Raw genomic sequence first — 19,392 nt, forward strand, 5'->3', positions numbered from 1 at the left:
AAGCTTAGGATGGTAAAACTACTGCTATAACTTGCTGTGAAATTATAAATTAGGAAGGATGGGGAGGAATCATGCAAAATGCAAAGGCCGGCACTCAAGAGAAGGAGCTCATCTAATTTGACCTTCAAACTAGGCTTACTCTTTAGAATATAATAAAAGCAGAAAAAGAAGTGACCTCAAGTTGAAGAGTTATGCTGCTAAAAATTAAAATCGTGGCCCAGTTTTAAGACACAGACATGGGAATTTGCAAAAGAAGATATTTCTTACACCTGCCTACTAACGGACTAGATACAAAGTCACCTTGAAAAAGAACCAAAAATCATTTTGCTTAGAAGTCTGGGTCACGAGCTAATATGAATTCTCACAAAAAAATTTACCATATTCAGTTAAAGCACCTTTTCTTTTACATTTTTATTTCATGAAATCTGTTCATCTACTTTTCTTATAGATCTTAGCTTTAATGCTTTGTTTAGGAAGTATTTTTCTGCCATAAAATAACAAAATATTCTTATTGATTTTAGTTTTATACAATTTTGATTTCTAGATTAAACTAATTAATCCACTTGTATTTTATTTTGTATATGTATGATAAGAAGTTAGAAGTTCATGATTTTTTCCCAAATAGCAAGCCAGTCATTCCAGCACCATTAATTCAGTACTATGTCCTCCCCCGTTGATTTGACACGCTGTCATTATCATACATTAAATTCATATATGCATTCGTAAATTTTCTACAGATGGATGAAAGAATGATTGCTTCTCAGTTGGATACAAAGATAGATGCATAGAGAGATGCAAAGATAGAAACAGAAATAAATCATAATCTCCTACGTCCTTATCACTGCTATCTACTTAATTTGTCGATTTAGGTAAAAGACATTTTAATTTCCTCCAGTATAATTATAAAAATCTGTTTGTCTTTTTGTTTTTATCAGTCTCGGCCTTTTAGAGTTCAAAGCCATATATTGAATGCCTAAAGATTCAAAACAATTACACCTCTTGAAGAATTGCAACTTTTATTAATATTAAATGTCTCTCTTTATACTTTCCCTATATTATGTGAATGAACTCATTGAATTTACTTTGAGATGTTAGAGAGCTAACTTTCCCTGATATCTTATTTTGTCTGTTAATAACATGGATGTTCTTACCATTTTTAAAATAATTTCCTTAGTATCTCACCCATTCCTTTATTTTTAATATTCCATGATACATGGCTTTAATCATGTCAGCTATAAACAGGGCAATTTTTTTCCTGTAATCTGACCTTCCATTTTTTTATAAATCAGTTCAGGGTTGTGATCACTGTTTCATTATGATGGAGACCTATTTTTTGGTGTGTTTTCTATTTGTCTTTTTTTCGTATTTCATTACTTTTTCGTTTACCTTTGTCTTTAGTTGGGTCGATTGTATATCCTTTATTTTTGCTTATTTTCAGTATTTATAAATTTTAATTGCTTTGTCTTTTTTCTGAAGTGGACACTTAATTTTTAGTAAATCTATTTAAAATATTTATCCATTATCATTGAAAATTAATTGCATACCTCTAACCTACCCACTCTTCAAATAAATGAAGACCTCTGGCAAGATTTTATTGACCCAGCTGATCCTCCCAAACAGCTCTATGGCTGATTAAAATTGGCCAGAACATAAGATTCAAGGTATAAATAATTCATCTACTCTCTTGGCAATCACATTCTTTAAAATGCCTCGCCAGTATGTGATTACCAAGAACCTTACCAGTTATCTTTGCTCACTACACTTTACTGATTCCCATGCGATCCGCCATGTTGAATCTCTGTGATTGGTATATATATTAATTTGCTATGGCTGCTTTCACAAAACACTGGGCAGCTTAAACAACTGGGTAGCTCATGGTTCTGGATACTACTGGTCCAAGATCGAGGTGTCGACAGGTTTGATTTCTTCTGAGTTCTCTCTCCTTCGTTTGTAGATGCTAGCCGTCTCACCATGTCCTCGTGAGTTTTTTCCCCTGTGTGTGCTCATCTCTGGTATGTCTCTTCCTGTGTCCAAATTTCTTCTTATGAGTACACCAGCAAGATTGGATTAGGGCCCACCTTAATGGCCTCATCTTAATTTAATCACCTCTGTATAGGCCCTGTCTCCAAATACAGTCACATTTTTAAGTACTGGAGTTTAGAGTTCAACATGTGAACTCTGGGACAAGCACATGCAGCCCATAATAACATTTTTTATTTACACGCATTTCAGAAATAGTGGGTACGTAGTTGGTAAGCTTTCTGAGTTCCTGATTGATGGAAGAAAACATATCATGTACCCACATTGGAAAGATATTTGGTTGGGTATGAACTTCTAGGTTCAAAATTATTTTTTCTTAAGTTATTGAAGGCATTGTTGCTTTGCATTCTAATATTCATTGCTGTCTGCCCTGTAAAAGACAGTTGTCTGTCTGATGATTTCTCCTCCAGGACTTTTACATATCCTATTTTTCTCTCAGGAAGTGTGGAAATATTTATTGATCCCCAGAGTTCATAAATTCCCCTGGAAATTTGATGGGCTCTCATCATTTTTCACCACCAGGAGATTTCGATCTGTAATTTATTTATCTCCTTCTATAAAATCCATTAGATGTGGAAAGTTCTGGATCTATGCTTGCTATCCCCTAACATATATTCTCAAAGTTTTCATCTCTTGGTCCTCTGGCACGATAGTCTGATAGCTTCGTTGAGTTTTCTAGTTCACTTTTGGGAATTTTATCTGTACGAATTCCGCTATTCAGTTCACCTCTGGGGTTTTATTTTAGCAATCGTGTTGTTAATTTCCAAGAACTCTGAATGCTTCTTTTTCAGGGTATCTTGTTCTGTTTTATAGATATGATGGACACCCACATCTCTCAATTAATTATATCTTTATTTATTTTCCCATCTCTTCTATTAGCAGTCTTCCTCAAGGTAGTATTCTGTTCAATTTAACGCCTCTCAGAATTTTCCTCAACCATGTCTATTACTATATATAGATGAGTCTAAATTGAATAATATTACTATATATATTTTGCTTCCGATCAAATAAGGACTTCCATTCTTCTAGCAGTGCATATGTGTTCTGAATCAAGATCTCTGGTTTATGTTGCTCTGGGCTAAAGGAGGAATTGTGTTTTCTAGTGGGCTTGCATTTGTGATGCAGTGGTACCTTGTGTATTTGTTGAGGGAGGTACAAGTAGTTCATGACAGTCGCAAGGGATATACTACCTCACCCCTCTGGTCTCAGTGCCCAGTTGTGGAAACTCATGTGTCAGATCTCCCACGTCAGCAATGTTCACCCACCCTGTGTGTTCTAGCTATGAATTCTCAGATCAGCAACTCCTAATAGAAAGAATTAACCTGACTTTTACTGGAGTTCTTTGATGAATTACCAGCTAGTGACACATGCATAGTCCTTCTTTATGCTCTCCATCTATGAGTTTTTTCAGAATTCTGCCAGGAAAAGTCACTTTTTTTTGGTTGGTCTTTTTTTCACCTGTAGGTGTTTGAAGTTCCTCAGTTTTGTTTATGTCTTTCCATGAAACAGGTTCCATTTGGTTTAAAATGTCCAGAAAGTTCTTACTATTTTTGTACGTTGGTAGCTATGTTGCTGATTTTCCAGTGCTTCTGTGGATTTAGTTCAGTATTTTTCTTGTCTTTGCCATAGAACATTTTTGATGAGTATAGGTAAACATATGTTTTTAGTTAGTCATCAGAATCAGAAATCATTTTTTTCAAATAATTACAATTTTGCAGAGCACACTCAAAGAAAAGTAAATCAACTTACTATTCCATTAATTTTTCTAGTTGCTGTTTGCAGTCTAAATTTTTTTTCATCTTGACGGAAGGTGTTTTGAAGGCATTTTGAAGGTAATCTGTACAGTGATATTATTAGTTGGGAGAAAAAACATGTATCAGGCTAACACTGAATGCTACACAGGTCATTCAGCTATTAAGAGACACTTGGTTAGTGCTTTATTTCTTATTACCTCTAAATAGTCTGCCTCTTTCAAAGAATGTGAGGTTAATGTTGTAGAGCTAAATACAAATCAGCCATTTTCAATTTCCACGTGCATAGAAGCTGAAATTGTTCTCAGCTCTTCCTCCTCTGATACAGATAGTGGTGTTTACTGCAAACTGAGTGATGTTCAGGAAAGGCAATTGACTGAAATACAGGAAACCTTTGTCCTAGACCCAGCTTTCTAAGTTACCAATGACCAGAAACTTAGAAAATCTCTAAAGCTTCCTGGTTCTCATTCCCCTTATTTACAAGGATGCTAACAATGCTTTTATTAAAAAACAAAAACAAAAAACAAAAAACTGGAAAACCCTGGAAATGGCATCCTGAAATTATTTTTTAAATCCCAAAAGAGTATCATCTCCTCATGGTGAAATCACCCAATTAACATATTCATTGACATGACTCATCCTACTAAATTAACTCTGTTTTTAGAATAGATGATGTTTGATCTGTAATAGCAAACTTGTAAATAATTAAAAGGGCATGTATTTAGTTTGGTACTTACTTTATATGTAACAATTTAAATCTAATAACAGACCTATTAGATCTATTATTATGTAGATCATGTACTTTACATTTATACATATATATTTTTTTCTGTGGAAATACAAATTGTACTGTGTTTTTAATTTCAAATCCAATTGTTCATTATTAGAGAAAATAATTGACATTTGTATATTAACCTTGTGTCCCGCAACTTTGTTATAAATTGCTTATTAGTTTTAGGAGGATTTTTTATTGATTCTTTGGAGTCCTACATAGATAAACATGTCATTTGCAAACAAAGGCATTTTTATTTCTTCCCAATCAGTATATCTTTTATTTCTTTTTTTAAAAAAATTGCATTAGCCAGGATTTCCAGGGCAATGTTGAATAGAAGCAATGAGATCAGACATCCTTGCTAGTTCCTGATCTTAGCAGGAAAGTACCTAGTTTCTCGCCACAAGAATGAGATTAACTGTAGGTCTTTTGTAGATGTTCTTTATCAAGTTGAGGAAGCTCTCTTCCTACTTCTAGTTTCTAAAGAGTTGTTACCCTGAATCAGTTTTGATTTTGTCACATGTTTTTTCCTGTATCTGTCTAATTATATGATTTTTCTTCTATATCCTGCTGATATGATTAGTCAGTTTTCCAACGTTTACCAACCTAGAGTACCTGGAGTAAATCCTACCTGGTGGTTGTAGTAATGTAATATCTTTGTCTGGTTATGACAACAGGGTAAAGCTGACCTCACAGAATGAATTTTAAAGGTTCTCTCTGCTTCTATTTTATGGATATGATTATAGAGAATTAGTAAAATTTCTTCCTTAAATGTTTGTTAAAATTCACTAGTGAATTCATCTGGGTCTGGTGCTTTCTGTTTTGGAAGGTTATTCATAATCGATTCATTTCATTAATAGTTACAGGCCTACCCAGATTATCTATTTCTCTTTGTCTGACTTTTGGTGGATATGACTTCCAAGCAATTGGTCAATTTCATCTACATTAGCAAATTTGTGAACCTAGAGTCATTAATATGACCCTTATTATCCTTTCAGAAGACCAGTAGTGATCTTTCATCTTTCATTTTCGATGTTATGTTTGTGTCTTCTCTCTTTTTTTCCTTAGGTGACCTGACTGGAAGTTTAGCAATATTATTACTCTTTTCAAAGAACCACTTAGATTATTGATTTTAAACTTTCTTACTTTTTACTATATATGTTTAATTCTTCAAAATCTTGTAAGCACTGATTCCCTGCATCCTACAAATTTTGATTAGCTATATTCTCATTTTCATTTAATTTTCAATAGTTTTAGTTTTTCTTGTGACTTCCCTAACTCGTGTGTTATTGAGAAACATATTGTATAATTTCCAAGTAATTTGGGGTTTTCCAGCTACCTTCCTATTGCTTCCTAGTTAAATTACATTGTGATCTGAAAGTATATATTGTATGATTTCTATTTCAATTTTTTAAATTTGTTATAGTGTATTTTATTAGCCCAGAATGTCATCCATCTTGACAAGTGTTCCCTGTGTGTTTGAGAATAATAGATATATTGCTAAATGAAATATTCTATAAATGTAAGTTAGATCCAGGTGATTGATACTATGAAGTTCAACTATGTCCTTACTAATTTGTTGCCTCCTGATCTGTAAATTACTGATGGAAAAATGTTGACAGCTCCAACTATAAGAGCAAATTTTTCTATTTTTTTCCTTACAGTTCTACCAGTTTTTGCCTCATTGATGTTGTAAGTTGCATACACATTCAAGATTGTTATGTTGTCTTAAAGAATAGACCATTTTCGTAAGTAATACCCTTTTGTCCCTGATAATTTTCCTTTCTCTGAAGTCTGCTTTACTCAAAGTTAAGATAATTTTTCCAACTTTCTTTTCGTTAATATTAACAAGGCATATTTTTTTCCATCCCTTTACTTTTAACCTATTTCTTTATATTTAAATTAGGTTTCTTACAGACAATATATAGCTGTGTCTGATTTTTTAATCTACTCTAAAATTATGTCTTTTAAGTGTCATGTTTAGAAAACTGACATTTCAAGTGATTATTGATAGTTGGATTAATATGTAGCATATTTGTTTTTATTTTATAATTATTGACCTCGTTCTTTCTCTTTTTTTGTTCCCACTCTTTTTTGCTTTCTTTGTTTTAGTTGAGCATTTCATATGATTTCCTTTTTTCTCCTCTCTTAGCATATCTCTTAGCATATCTTAGCATATTTTTAAATCTTTATTGTTGGCTCATGAATTTGCAATATGCATTTGTAAATAATCCAAATCTATTTTCAAATAACACTGTACCACTTCAAAGGTAGTTCAAGTACCTATAACATAGTATTCTGAATTCCTCCCTCCCATCTCTTATAACATGCTGCCATTCATTTTACTTACCCCAAAATTAAAATCGCTGAATACCTTCTTGCTATTATTTTTAACAAACTGTTATTTATTACATTAATTAATAATAAGAAAAATAAAAGGTTTTTTTTACCTTTATTTATTTCTTCTCTAACACTTGTCTTTTCTTTAAGAAGGTCTGATTTTTCTAATCATTATCATTTTCCTTCTCTCTGAAGAACTTCTTTTAACTTTACTTGCAAGGTAAATCTGCTAGAGAAAAACTTCCCCAACTTTTTGTTTGTCTGAGAAAATCTTTATTTCTCCTTATTTTGATAAGTTTATCAGATACGGAATTCTAGGTTGGAGGTTTGTTTCTTTTTTTCTTTCAGCACTTTAAATGTTTAATGTCACTGCCTTCTTATTTGCATGGTTTATGAAAAGAAGTCTAATGTAGTTCTTATTTGCTTATTTCCTTTCCCCAATGGAAAATTACTAGGGGCTAGAGCTGAGTATTTTCTTTCCATCAATTTGTTAGGCTCTGGTAAACCCCAGTAAATTAGACTCTAAATAGTTTGCCTTGAGGACAGGTTGATAAGAAGAACAGAATGTTCTGGATATATTTCAAAATGTCTACTTTCCCCTTCCTCCTGCAAAAAATTTGAGGGGAGTTTTCTTTGTTTTTCAATCTGAGAACCTGGTAGGACTCCTAGAGATCAAACTCATGATAAGTATGGGATTCTCCCATGAATGTTTAACTTTCAAACTTGTCCACAGTGAGCCTCCAGCAGTTTATCGGTCGTAGTTCATTCAGGTTTTCCTACCCCACTACTGGTTGTCACAGGCTTTTGCTCTGGAAAGTTGTGATTCTCAGTGTCCACTTATCTCTCTCTCCAGTTTGGAGGACAGTGGTTATGATTGCTCTGTGACCTCAGTTGTCTGATGGGTCTAAGAAGAGTTGACGATTTGCAGTTCGTTCAGCTTTTCTCTTGCTGTGAGGACCAAAGCGATGATTTCCAAGTTCCTTCCTTGCTGGACTGGACACTGGGAGTCTTATGTTCTATGATGTAATGAATTGTTTCATCTCTCTCTACATTTCTAAATCTAGATCTGTAGATGGCAGTTAATAGTCTTACCCTACACTCACACATATAGTAGGGTTCATATAATATACGTGAATGTGCTAAATTTTCATTAATATGAGTTAATACCATTGTTATGTTTATTCTTTATTAAGTGAGTTTAAGGACTATAATCTCTTCTTTATGAGGAAAATTTCCCTTTCCATTACTTTGGATTTTTTTCTTTTTTTCTTTTATAAAATTTGAGTGTTTTCAAGTGAAACCACGAGAAATTGTGTACTGCTGAGAATTAAGCATAGCTCAATTCATTGATTTTCCTTATCAGTGGTGGCTAAAGAGCAAATACCTAGCAGAACAACAGAGAGTAACTGAGGGCCAAGTAAAGCCAAGGTTTCTTCTTGCAGATGCATATCATGTACTAATTTTAATGAGCTAAATACAAAGGGAAATGGCTGAAGTGTTTCTGATATCCAGAAATGTCCATTCAGGACTCTAATTAGCACCAGTGACCTGTTTTCAATGTCCCAGGCACCTGGAGATCCTGGCTAGCTACAAGAAAAGCTACTAATCAAGTTTGTTCAGTTCTTTACCTGGACAACCTAGAGACATGGATATTGTTGAAGGAGCTTTTCTCTAACATCCATACTTTGCTAGAAGTTAATCATTAGCACTCATATTTTTCATTACTTCTTCATATCTGTTGTTTATTCTAATTAAGTCCTAAGGAGTTGCTTCCTTGGAAACCTGACATAAATTTAATTAGATGATACTATGATGTTTCTATTTAGATAGCATATTATTTTATTCTATCTATGTTTTATTTAGTAAGTTCTCTTTAAGTTTCTCCTGCCCTATATTAGTTACTTGGATTACAATATTATCTTTGACTATAATACAACATTTATTATAATACATGAACTTTATTATAATATCTTCATTTGAATCCATATTGTTTTATGATAAAAATCACAATAAAATGATTATTTTATAATATATAATTTTGACTATTATTTTATTAATTGGTAAATTTATTAAATTTTGTTCAACCAAAATTTAGAATTTCAAAACAGAAGACACATTATTCATCCATCGGTTGATTTTTAGAAAACTATTTCAACTAATAAGTGATTATTGATGAATTATTATAAGATCAATGGGCTTTTCAGTAAAATGTGTGTAGTTAAATATGAAATTATAAATGAAATTATAATTATTTTAAACATATTATCCATTTTTCTTTTTTAGAGTAATAGATGTTTAAAAGATTTTTAAAATAAATCTTTTGCTGAGAGTTATCACACACACACACTGACACACACACAAACTCTCAAGAGACAATGAATTTTATTTCTATTGAAAGACAAGAAATACATATTATAATTTTAGCCTTACTGTAAATAAAACCCAGCATTATAAAGAGTTCTTTAATGATTTTTCTAATTTTTCCATTGACTATCGTGGTTGGAGAAACGCAACATAACATGCAGTTGGAACGTTTAATGCACTGGAGGTATTATAAATATGTGTTACTATTGAAACATCACATGAACTTGTCAAGGAGTTTCATTGGAGTTAAGCAGTGAGTTAGTGAAGTTAACCAGAATTAATCTGGACTAGATTAAGATGAACTAGTGGTATAAGAGAAGTTGACATATAATGGAGAGTTAATACTATGTGGTAGATGGCAGATTGGAGGGACAGTCAGGGGATGTCATGATGAGGTTTTGAGAAGCAGAGTGAAAAGAGAATGGAAAGAAAGGGCCTAATCCTACATGCCCAGAGCATGTAGGATTAATTGAAGATTAGAATGATTGGAAGCAGAGAGGAAAATGAAGTATAAAAACAATAAAATAGATACATTAATAAATAAAATACATCTATGCTATGGTTTTGGAAAAATACAGAAAGTGTTGTATATAATTAGATTTCTGAACTGATTTTCCTAGAAAAAGGAGTTACAAAATAAATAAAGCTATTCCCTTTTAAATCTTTGCTATGTAAGCCAGAATTTATGCAAACAGAAGAGCTCAATTTAGTTTAATTTCGTGGAATTGTTTTGTTATGAAGTCGAACTGTAAGCTTCATATCTTTTTATTTTTATTCTTAAAAAACGGAGAAATTTTGCATGAATTTGAAAATTAAGTATTCACCATATCCTGTTGCTGAAGACTTTTTAGGATGAGTGTTTGCTTATGTGTGAGAGCAGAAACATTCAACTGACCCAAATTACTTTCATGTTGAGTCTTACAGTATTTCATTTATTGAGAAATCAATATAAAAAAGTGATTTTTGCTTAGGAAATATCTACTTTTCCAAAATGTTGGTCCAAAGTCTCATTTTTCAGGTTTCCAAACTTTGGGTAATTTTTGTTTTTCTTTAGTCTATCATCTTGATTTATTTTTGGTGTTTCATTTAACTTCCATTAACAGGTTGATTTCTGACATCACCTCAGACTTTTTGTAGTGGTGAATACTGACAACAAGCTTCATTTCTGGATTGGACTTACTTAGTGGTTCTTGGTACTGTTTCTGGAATGTCAATATAATATCAAATGTAACAGGATAAGTGGTATTATCCTTTCCCGATAGTGTATATTTTGGATAAATGTTTATAGGATAAATTATCTGTAGATGAATTTTGACACTAATAATAAAAAGTGAAATAGTAAGGTTTTTCAATAAAGGGGAATATTATTGGATAAAAGGACTATCGCAATAGAAGAAAATTACTATCTATGTGTTTTCTCTTCTCTGGGTCTTATTTTTCTTATGTAAAAGCAAGAGTCATGTGAGTAACAGTTGAAGTACATTGCAACCATGTGTATATATGGCATCTAGCTAAATGATAACTGTAAAAGTTCAGTGCAAAAACAAAATGTAGGAAAAATATCTTTTCAACTTTACCTTTTTCGTTGTTGTTTAAATATAGATTTTTTTTTGAAAAGTCAATGAAATGGCATTTTTTATTTTTGAAAAGTCAATGAAATGGCAGTTTTTATTTTGAAATGATTTTACTGTTTAAAAAATAATTAAAACTTGGCATGGTGGCTGCTTTCAAAGCTATTTCTATTTCTTGTTTGTTAAATATATTAGTACTTCATTTTAAAATATCTTGAATATTGATGTTAGTTAATTCAGAAAGATTTTCTGTCAAAATGTTAAAATATTTCTTGTATGTTACTTTGATTTGCGAAATGACTTATATACTTTCATATTCATTTAATATGAAGATTTTATTTTTCTCCAGAGATATGACCTTAATTAACATAGATGTTCTTTAGCAATGAGAAATTCTAGTTGTATACCCTAGCTTCTCAGATGCTTAAAATAGTTACGGTTTTTTACCATGACCAATTCGGTGTACAGAAATTGATATGACAAAACCAAAGGTTTAATTAACCAAAGAAAATATAACATTCATACACTCGCTTTATAACCACACTTTATACGTACCGAAAATATTATGCTCAAGATATTGCGCTGTCACATCGCCAGACTCCATTCTTTCATTAACAGCCTGGATCCCTGTAAGAGCAGAATCAGGATTCAAATACAGACAATCTAGCTCCAAGTTTGTCCTCTGAACCACCAAGCCATGATTTTGAGATGATGGGTTTATTACATGGCCAATCAAAGGAAAGGGCTAATCACATTTTAATTTGCAGCAGCTGACAGGTTGTATTGATATGGAAATAAGATTAGTCTCCACACATCAAAAACCTAAAAACTTTAAGTCAATTTAGAGTACCCTCCAGACCTTCTCCTTTCTTCAACACCATGGAAACCAGCCAAAACAATTCAATGGCGGTTTCCATTTACATTGAGAAGATTCTACTGCCTTGGATAGGAAATGCTTCTAACATCCAAACCATAGAGTTGCTTTTTCTCTCTTTTCTTCCCCATTGTTAGGTGTACACCATCAAAGAATCTGGACTAAACATCCTGACGTGGTCGGTGATTGATACAAGAACCAGTTGGATGTATGGACAAGAGCATCTCTCCAGGAACAGCTTTTTCAAGGTGGTGTTTGAAGCTGATTTGAGTGGAAGTGAAGACATCTTTATTGCCCTTGACGATATCTCCTTTCCGCCGGAATGTGTATCTGGAGGTAAGTGATTCCTTCAGAAAATGGGTGTACACGAGTCGCTTTTAATATCTAAATGTAGAAGTGTTGTAGCCACCAGCCCCCAAAAGACACACAAACCACCAGAAATCAGTAAGTTATAGGAAACACGCTCTTTATTCAGCAAGCCGGGTCTGCCAGGGGTACACAGACCCCAAATTAAGCAGCCCCGAAATGTATAGGTACAGGGATTTTAAGCCCTAAATCCCATTCCTCATTCTGTCTTAAACACAAAGGTCTATTTTTTTCCTATTCACTACCTGTCAACCCATAGGTCAGGTGTGCAAGCGGGGGTACAGAAGCAGAAAGCTTATTGTTAGAATGTTATGTTCCCATGGGTGATAGCCTATGTTCCCATGGGCAATAGCCAAGCAGTAATTTTCCAGCCAGCACAGAAGAACTGGGAATTTCTGAGGAATTGCACTTCTTTCTAGGTTTAATCCTGCTCATATATGGAAGACAGAGTAATACATGTTGTAGGAGGGAAAGTTTTTCTGCCTGTGACACTTTACCATGAAATGTTCATGTTGTCTAGGCAACAAAATAACTTTGACTTAAGTTCTTTAAGAAACATGGTGGGAATATAGTTTCATTAATATAGCTTTATTGTCTACGTTCTTTATGTCCAAAGGTTTGCAATAACTGCTCAAGGTAAAGATCCCTCTGGTCATCTAACATATTTTGCACTGTCTTTTCCACCCATATTAGCTTTTCCCTGTGCCTGAGCCATTTCCCTTCTCCTAACTGTTTCTACTCTACAACCTAGAACTCTTATTCTATTGCATTAAAAAAAAGTCCTGTCATTGACTTCTTTTCTAAGAAATCATCCCCTTCACTAAAATCTGAATTTCGGCTGCTTAAGATGTTTCCATTTAAGTGGCTATTTGTTCTCTCAGAAAGTCTTCAAAATTCTAACGCTAGATAGTAGGGTCATTGTCTTTCAAGCCACTCGATGCCTCTTCCAAAAATTTGTTCTTAAAGCCTTACTCAAAAGTTTCTCCTTTTTAAGGCCACACATCTGAGTTCTTATTCTTATGGTTTTCCTCTGAATCTTAAATCCTGGGCAATCTCAATTCCTCGATGATTCAGCCTGTGCAAAACACTGACCTCTTCAAATCCAATCACCTTCATAAATATCTTTCCTCATTAGCCAACTGCCATCATTGCATTCAGGACCTTATCATTCCCTCTGAAAACAGGGTTGAAAATTTCATCTAATCATTATATTCTCTACCTCTTGATTACTTCTCCTAAACCTGTTTTCCAACATAATAAGAAAATATATAATTCTAGGTTCTCAATGCTTTCTGCTTTTTTGCCCCGTAAAACAGCTCCTTTATTATTTGTTCCTAATAATTCCAGATTTAATGGTCTAATACCTCAATTTTATTCTCAATCAGCACTTTGAATTATATTTTGTCCTATTTTTTCATTATAACATAAATTTGGGTCCTAATTATGGGCCAGGTACTCTGCTAAATACTTTGCATGTATTTCCACATTTATTTATCAGACCTTCCCTCCAGAATAGATGTAAGTATCCAGTTTATGTCCAGTCATAGTGGCTTTATCAATCTTTAAAAATGAGTTACTATAACCATTCATATTTTCCAAACCGCTCCTGGTCATGGTCACTGAGACGCCAGAAGTTTTGGTGTACTCCCTTGGCCGGACCTTCACGTATCCTAGACACATGTGTCCCTGTTCCCTGGCACTGTTTCTCTTCAACAATCTTCAAATTCTTCGACCTCTCCTTTGAACTTCCTTCACTCTGTCAATATTCTTATATCCTTTGCATAGAAAATAGAGCCCTTTCGTAGCAAAATCCCTTTTCCACCTCCAAGAGTTCTGCATGTACAGCTAAACTCTTTTTGTCACCATTTGTCTCAGGAAAAAAAACCCTCTATTTTTTCAAGAGTAAATATCTGTTCTTAGTCATTTCCATTATCAAATCCTCTCAGTACTGTTCCATCAAAGTTTTCTCTGTCCTATGTATTTAGTTTTTTTTCTTCCACTACTCATTCTTCTTGTCTGTCTGTCTGTCTCTCTCCTCTCTCTCACACACACACACATGCACACATATGCACACGCACATATATATATATATATAAATATATACACATATACCTATAAATTTCCCACTAATTTTGAGCTCCTGAAAAGCAAGAGGAGCTTATCTATTCCATCTACAGAGCCTAACACAAGAACCAGGAAATTTGGAACACAACTGAGTGGGCTTGAGATGGGTCACGTGGCTGCTGCCAGGTCCACCAACAGGTCCATGGTTGGCTGGCCTGTTACCAGGGATGTAGCCGGGGATAGTTCCTGCTGGATCCCCAGGTGGATGATGCAGGGCTGGCATTAGGTCATGGGTCACTTCTGGGTCTATTATTGAGTCTGTAGATGACAGACCTGTTACCAGACGAATAGACATGTGTGACTCCCACTGTATCCCTGGGTGGGTTCCAGGGCCTGCAGGACCTCCTCCAACACTGTCATAAAGCAGGGCTGTAGCTGGATCATAGGGCTGCTTCTGGATCCACAGTCATGTCCAAGATCAATAGGTCTGTTACTGGGCCTGCTGATGGGTGTGGCTCTTGCCAGGTCCTTGGGTGGGCAGATCTGCCCCCTGCCCATGGTAGAGAAGGACTCACGCCAGGTCACAAGCCTGCCTCAAGGACCACAGCTGTGGTCAGCTGGCCTTTTATTGAGGGCACAGACAAGCATGTCACTGCCAGTTTCTGGGTGAGCAGCATTGTCCCTGGACCATGGAAGAGCAGGGTTGGAACTGAGTCACGGGACAGCTTCAGGGTCCACAGCCAGAACTACAGCCTACAGTCCTGCTTCCAGGGGCACAAATGGGTGTTGCTGGGTCTCTGTGTGGGCAGGACTGACTCTATAAACCGCCAGAGAACAGGGCTAGAGCCAGGGCACAGGATTGCTTCAGGATTCATAGTGTAGTCGAAGGTCAGTGGGCCTGTTGCTGAGGCCTGGCTCCTCACAGGCCCCCTGGCCGATGGAACTTCAGCTCAGCAGGGCTGTACTGAGTCCACGGGGGACTGGACTACTTTTGGTCTGTAGCCAGGACCACATTCAGCAAGCCTGCCACCAGGGTGAGACCTGCCTTCTCGAAGTAGTTCTCCTGGTCTTGGGCTTCACAACCTCCTACTGGGTCCAAAGTCAGCCCCAAAGGCACTTTGTCCAGTGAGAGAGCATCATTTGTAGGGAGGGAATTGAGGATGTAAGCTAGGGACCTCCTCCTATTCTACCATCTTTCTGATGTCACTTTCCGCATACAGAATTTTCAAAGGCTTTCAAGAAGGAAGAAAATACATATGTATGTCTCAGAAACCTACAGTAAAAATGATCTTTTAAGTGTTAGTTAGCACTTAGCCAGGAAAGCTTTCTTTCCTAGTAATGCTGGATAAAGGAAGCATTATTTTCCCATAAAATTCAAAATTGGTTAAATTTTGATAAATTTCTCTTCAAACTTACTATTTTTATTGAATGAAAATGCCCAGAATAGGACACAGTTTCCCAGTGAAATATAATTGTAAAAAATGCAGAAATTCTGATAGTATAAGAGCTGCTACAATGAATATTTATTGAACAAAGCAAGAGAAAGAAGTTTAAGTAGATTTTTTCCAGTATTCATTTATGTGTGTTCTTTTTCAGTTAGCCCTCAGAGAATGTGAAATCGTCTATACAATCAAAACTGCTTGCTTTTTTCATCTTTCCTTAGTCTAGATTCAAATGAACTAAGGCAACTCAATTAACTTAGGTAATATTCTCCAGCTCTTATAGTAAGACATTCGGATCTTTACATTTATCATACCATCTTTTTTCTCATGTACAGATTAACATTCTAACATTAAAAACAGGTGACTCTCAACTTCATTTCAACCTTATATTAGAGTTTTTGTTGTTTTAACTATCTTCTACCCTTCTCCCCCAAAACTGTCCTCTTCCATAATACAAAGAAATGCGGAACTATAATAAAAGGCTTGAAACAAAAGTGTATGAGAAATTATAAGATGCTTGAAGATATGGTACATACACATAATATTGTCAGGAGTCTAATAAGGGGACAAATACCAGTAGACACAACTGGAGGGGGAATGACAGGTAAGAAGCAGATTATCTCAGCGTAGGAATTTACTGGTGTCCTGGGACAAGTAATATCACCCCAAAATGCATATCCTTCCTTAGAATGTGACCTTATTTGAAAACATGGTCTTTGCAGATATAATTAAGATGTAAATTCAGATGAAATCATACCGGAGTGGGGTTGACCTTACTACAATATAACTGGTGTCCTCATAAGAAGAAGACAAGGGACAAAGAAACACGCTCACAGAGAAAAATACCACGTGACGAAGGAGGCGGAAATGGAAGTGATGCCTCTATGAATTAAGGAATGCAGATTGCCAGCAAAACTGGAAGCTAAGAAAAGGCATGGACTGAGTTCTGCCTTAGAGCCTTCAGAGAAAGGATGGCTCTGTCGAGAACCTTGAATTTAAACTTTTGTCCTGCAGAACTGTGAGAGAATAAGCTTCTATCATTTTAAGCTACCCAGTTTGTGCTTAGTTATAGCAGCCTTAGGGAATGAATACAAGTAGCAACACTAATCAGGAACTGAGTTCAAGTCTTCAGTAAACCACTTACTGCCCATTTGACCTGATTTTTCTCATCCATGAAATGATTATAGTCAAGATTTATGAAATGTGCTTTATCTAAAATAGTTTCATTCACTATTTCAGGCAATTGAAGAATCATTTAGAAAAACCTAACAGTAATTCTTAAGTGACCTAAGACATCTTGTCTGACACTGAATAACATTCCTACCTGAAAAATTCTGAGTCTGACCTCCATTATATAAATATGCAGTAAATAACAAAATTCACTTTGTGTTTAAGAGAAAACTCCAGTTTGGGGAGTTTATGAACTTTATGAACAATTTTTCCAACTAGATTGTTTTTGTTAAATTGAAAGAAAATAGATCTTCAGGGAGTGATTGCAGATTCCAACAAAAAGAAATACTATCCCAGGGCATCTTTTTTTTTTAACCCGACTTGGTAAATATAAAATTGACAGCAACTACCGAGGTGCCAAACAAAATAAAGAATGAAATTCATAAGGGATTCAAAGAGAATAAGCAGCCAGAAGTTCTCATTGTTTATATTATCATCGCTAAATAACAATAGCTCTCATTTCATTTTTGAATATTCTCATTCTCGTTTCACATCTCTGGGCTGGAACAGCAAGGATTACTCTGGAACATTTCCAGAACAGGTGTCTTCCCTTGAATGCAAACTATTTAAAGGTGGAGATGTTGGTCTGTATTCATCATCTTCAATGATGTATTCTACATGCCTAGAAGACTTTCTGTTATAAAGTAGATACTCAGCGAACATGCTCCATAAGTAGAGAAATAAATACATTAAATGAAGAGATGAATAAGTAAAAGTTGCCACCTACTGATTTTATATAGTACCTCCCTTCACTACCACCAGTGAATTCTTCTAGCAGTCCTGTTCTCAAATCCTTGATTCTGGGGGAAAGAGAAAGGGAAAGGGAAAGGAGAAAGAGAGAGACAGACAGAGAGACAGAGAGACAGAGAGACAGAGAGACAGAGACAGAGACAGAGACAGAGACAGAGGGGAAGAGGGAAGAGGGGAGAGATATTAGCGAACGACCAACAGGATTTGCCTTTGGGGAAATGAAATAGATGATCTCTTAAGTCCCTTCCAAGTCTGTCATTTTATGATCATATGGGAGACTGGATTTGTGGACGAGGTTCAGGAAAGCAGAAGGGAGGTCCAGAAAATGACACAGAAGAGGAGTCCAGAGAAGCAGAAGAGAGTGAAAAGGGGCTTAGGGGTTAGGGCAGACAGGTAAAAGCAGAAATGTCACTGCCGTTTAGATGCAGAAGACTTCTCACTACTTGGTGTGTTTGTGAACATGAGTAAGTCAGCCCTTCACTCAGTGCTGAAACTCTACTATGTGCTCTCCTGGATTTGAATTGGAAGGACAGATATGAATATACTAGTATCACTAGTTCTCCAGGAGTTTACAATCTAAGAAAATATTGGAATGATTCATACCTGGAAGTTTAAAGTATAAATTACTTTTGAGACTCTCTCAACTCTAAGATTTTTGGTTCTAAGACAACTTCATTGGACTTGGAGACAGCATCCAGTATCCAGAAGTAATTTCTTGACGCATCAAGGACTACCCGTGAGAAATATATAGTAGTGTGCTGATAAACTAGCTCTCAAAAAGAAAAGAAAAGAATAGAAAGCCATGGTTTGTAGCATTTGCCTACTTCCTGGTTGTAAATACTCCCAGATAGCCGGTGTGCCATTACTAGAGCTGAAGGTGGGAAGAGATGCACACAGTCTGCCAACAGGCTGCAGCACACGTGGCCAGAGAAATGAGCCTCAAGATTCCTGCTGCTACCTTCCTCCCAGCTGAATGAAAACTGAGACTGTGGTTCGAAACGAAGAATGCGTACATTTACTTAGCATTATGAATCAAGAATATGGCTAATGAAACTTATTTCATAAGAAGGATATTTGTACCTTTCGTATGAGCTGATAAAGAATCTTGAAAAAGCTCTTGGTTACGCACAACTGTAAGGAGATGTCGTTAAATTTTCATTGCCTTTCTGTCTTTCTCTAAATGCCTACTTTAAAACCAGTTTTTCTACTCCTCCATTTCCTTACTCTAAACATAACTCAGGCTTCAAATTCTGTAGATTTTGCTCTTTCCTCACCTTTAGTTACATTTTACTGCTCAAACTGTAGTTCAAGATGTTCTTATTACTCGTCAGAATCTCTGTAATGGCTGCGTAATGTTTTTTTCTAATTCACTGACATTTGTCATATATTACTACCAAATTAATCTTCTAGCCCCTGTTATAGTGTAAGCTCCAGAAGAGTAGACCTGTAGAGAAATAAATACATTAAATGAAGAGATGAATAAGTAAAAGTTGCCACCTACTGATTTTATATAGTACCTCCCTTCACTACCACCAGTGAATTCTTCTAGCAGTCCTGTTCTCAAATCCTTGATTCTGGGGGAAAGAGAAAGGGAAAGGGAAAGGAGAAAGAGAGAGACAGACAGAGAGACAGAGAGACAGAGACAGAGACAGAGACAGAGACAGAGACAGAGGGGAAGAGGGAAGAGGGGAGAGATATTAGCGAACGACCAACAGGATTTGCCTTTGGGGAAGGCAAATCTTTCTTATTCACCACAAAAATAATTTTTTATTGCAAGCAACAATATCTGGCAAGGGCTAACTTAAGCAGAAAATGAGTTTATTGGAAG

The 19,392-nt window shown here is 35.4% G+C and overlaps 1 protein-coding gene across 1 annotated transcript in view; it reads left to right on the forward strand.

Moving 5' to 3' along the window:
- The window catches only part of MALRD1 (MAM and LDL receptor class A domain containing 1), a 477,766-nt gene that overhangs the window by 353,601 nt on the left and 104,773 nt on the right, over positions 1 to 19,392 (forward strand). Inside the window, 1 exon segment of the mRNA XM_039877626.1 lies at positions 11,850 to 12,048. Coding sequence (XP_039733560.1) covers positions 11,850 to 12,048 — 199 coding nt within the window.

The sequence above is a fragment of the Pteropus medius genome, unplaced genomic scaffold (genome assembly GCF_902729225.1).
Source record: "Pteropus medius unplaced genomic scaffold, Ma_sr-lr_union100, whole genome shotgun sequence".
Lineage (NCBI taxonomy): Eukaryota > Metazoa > Chordata > Mammalia > Chiroptera > Pteropodidae > Pteropus > Pteropus medius.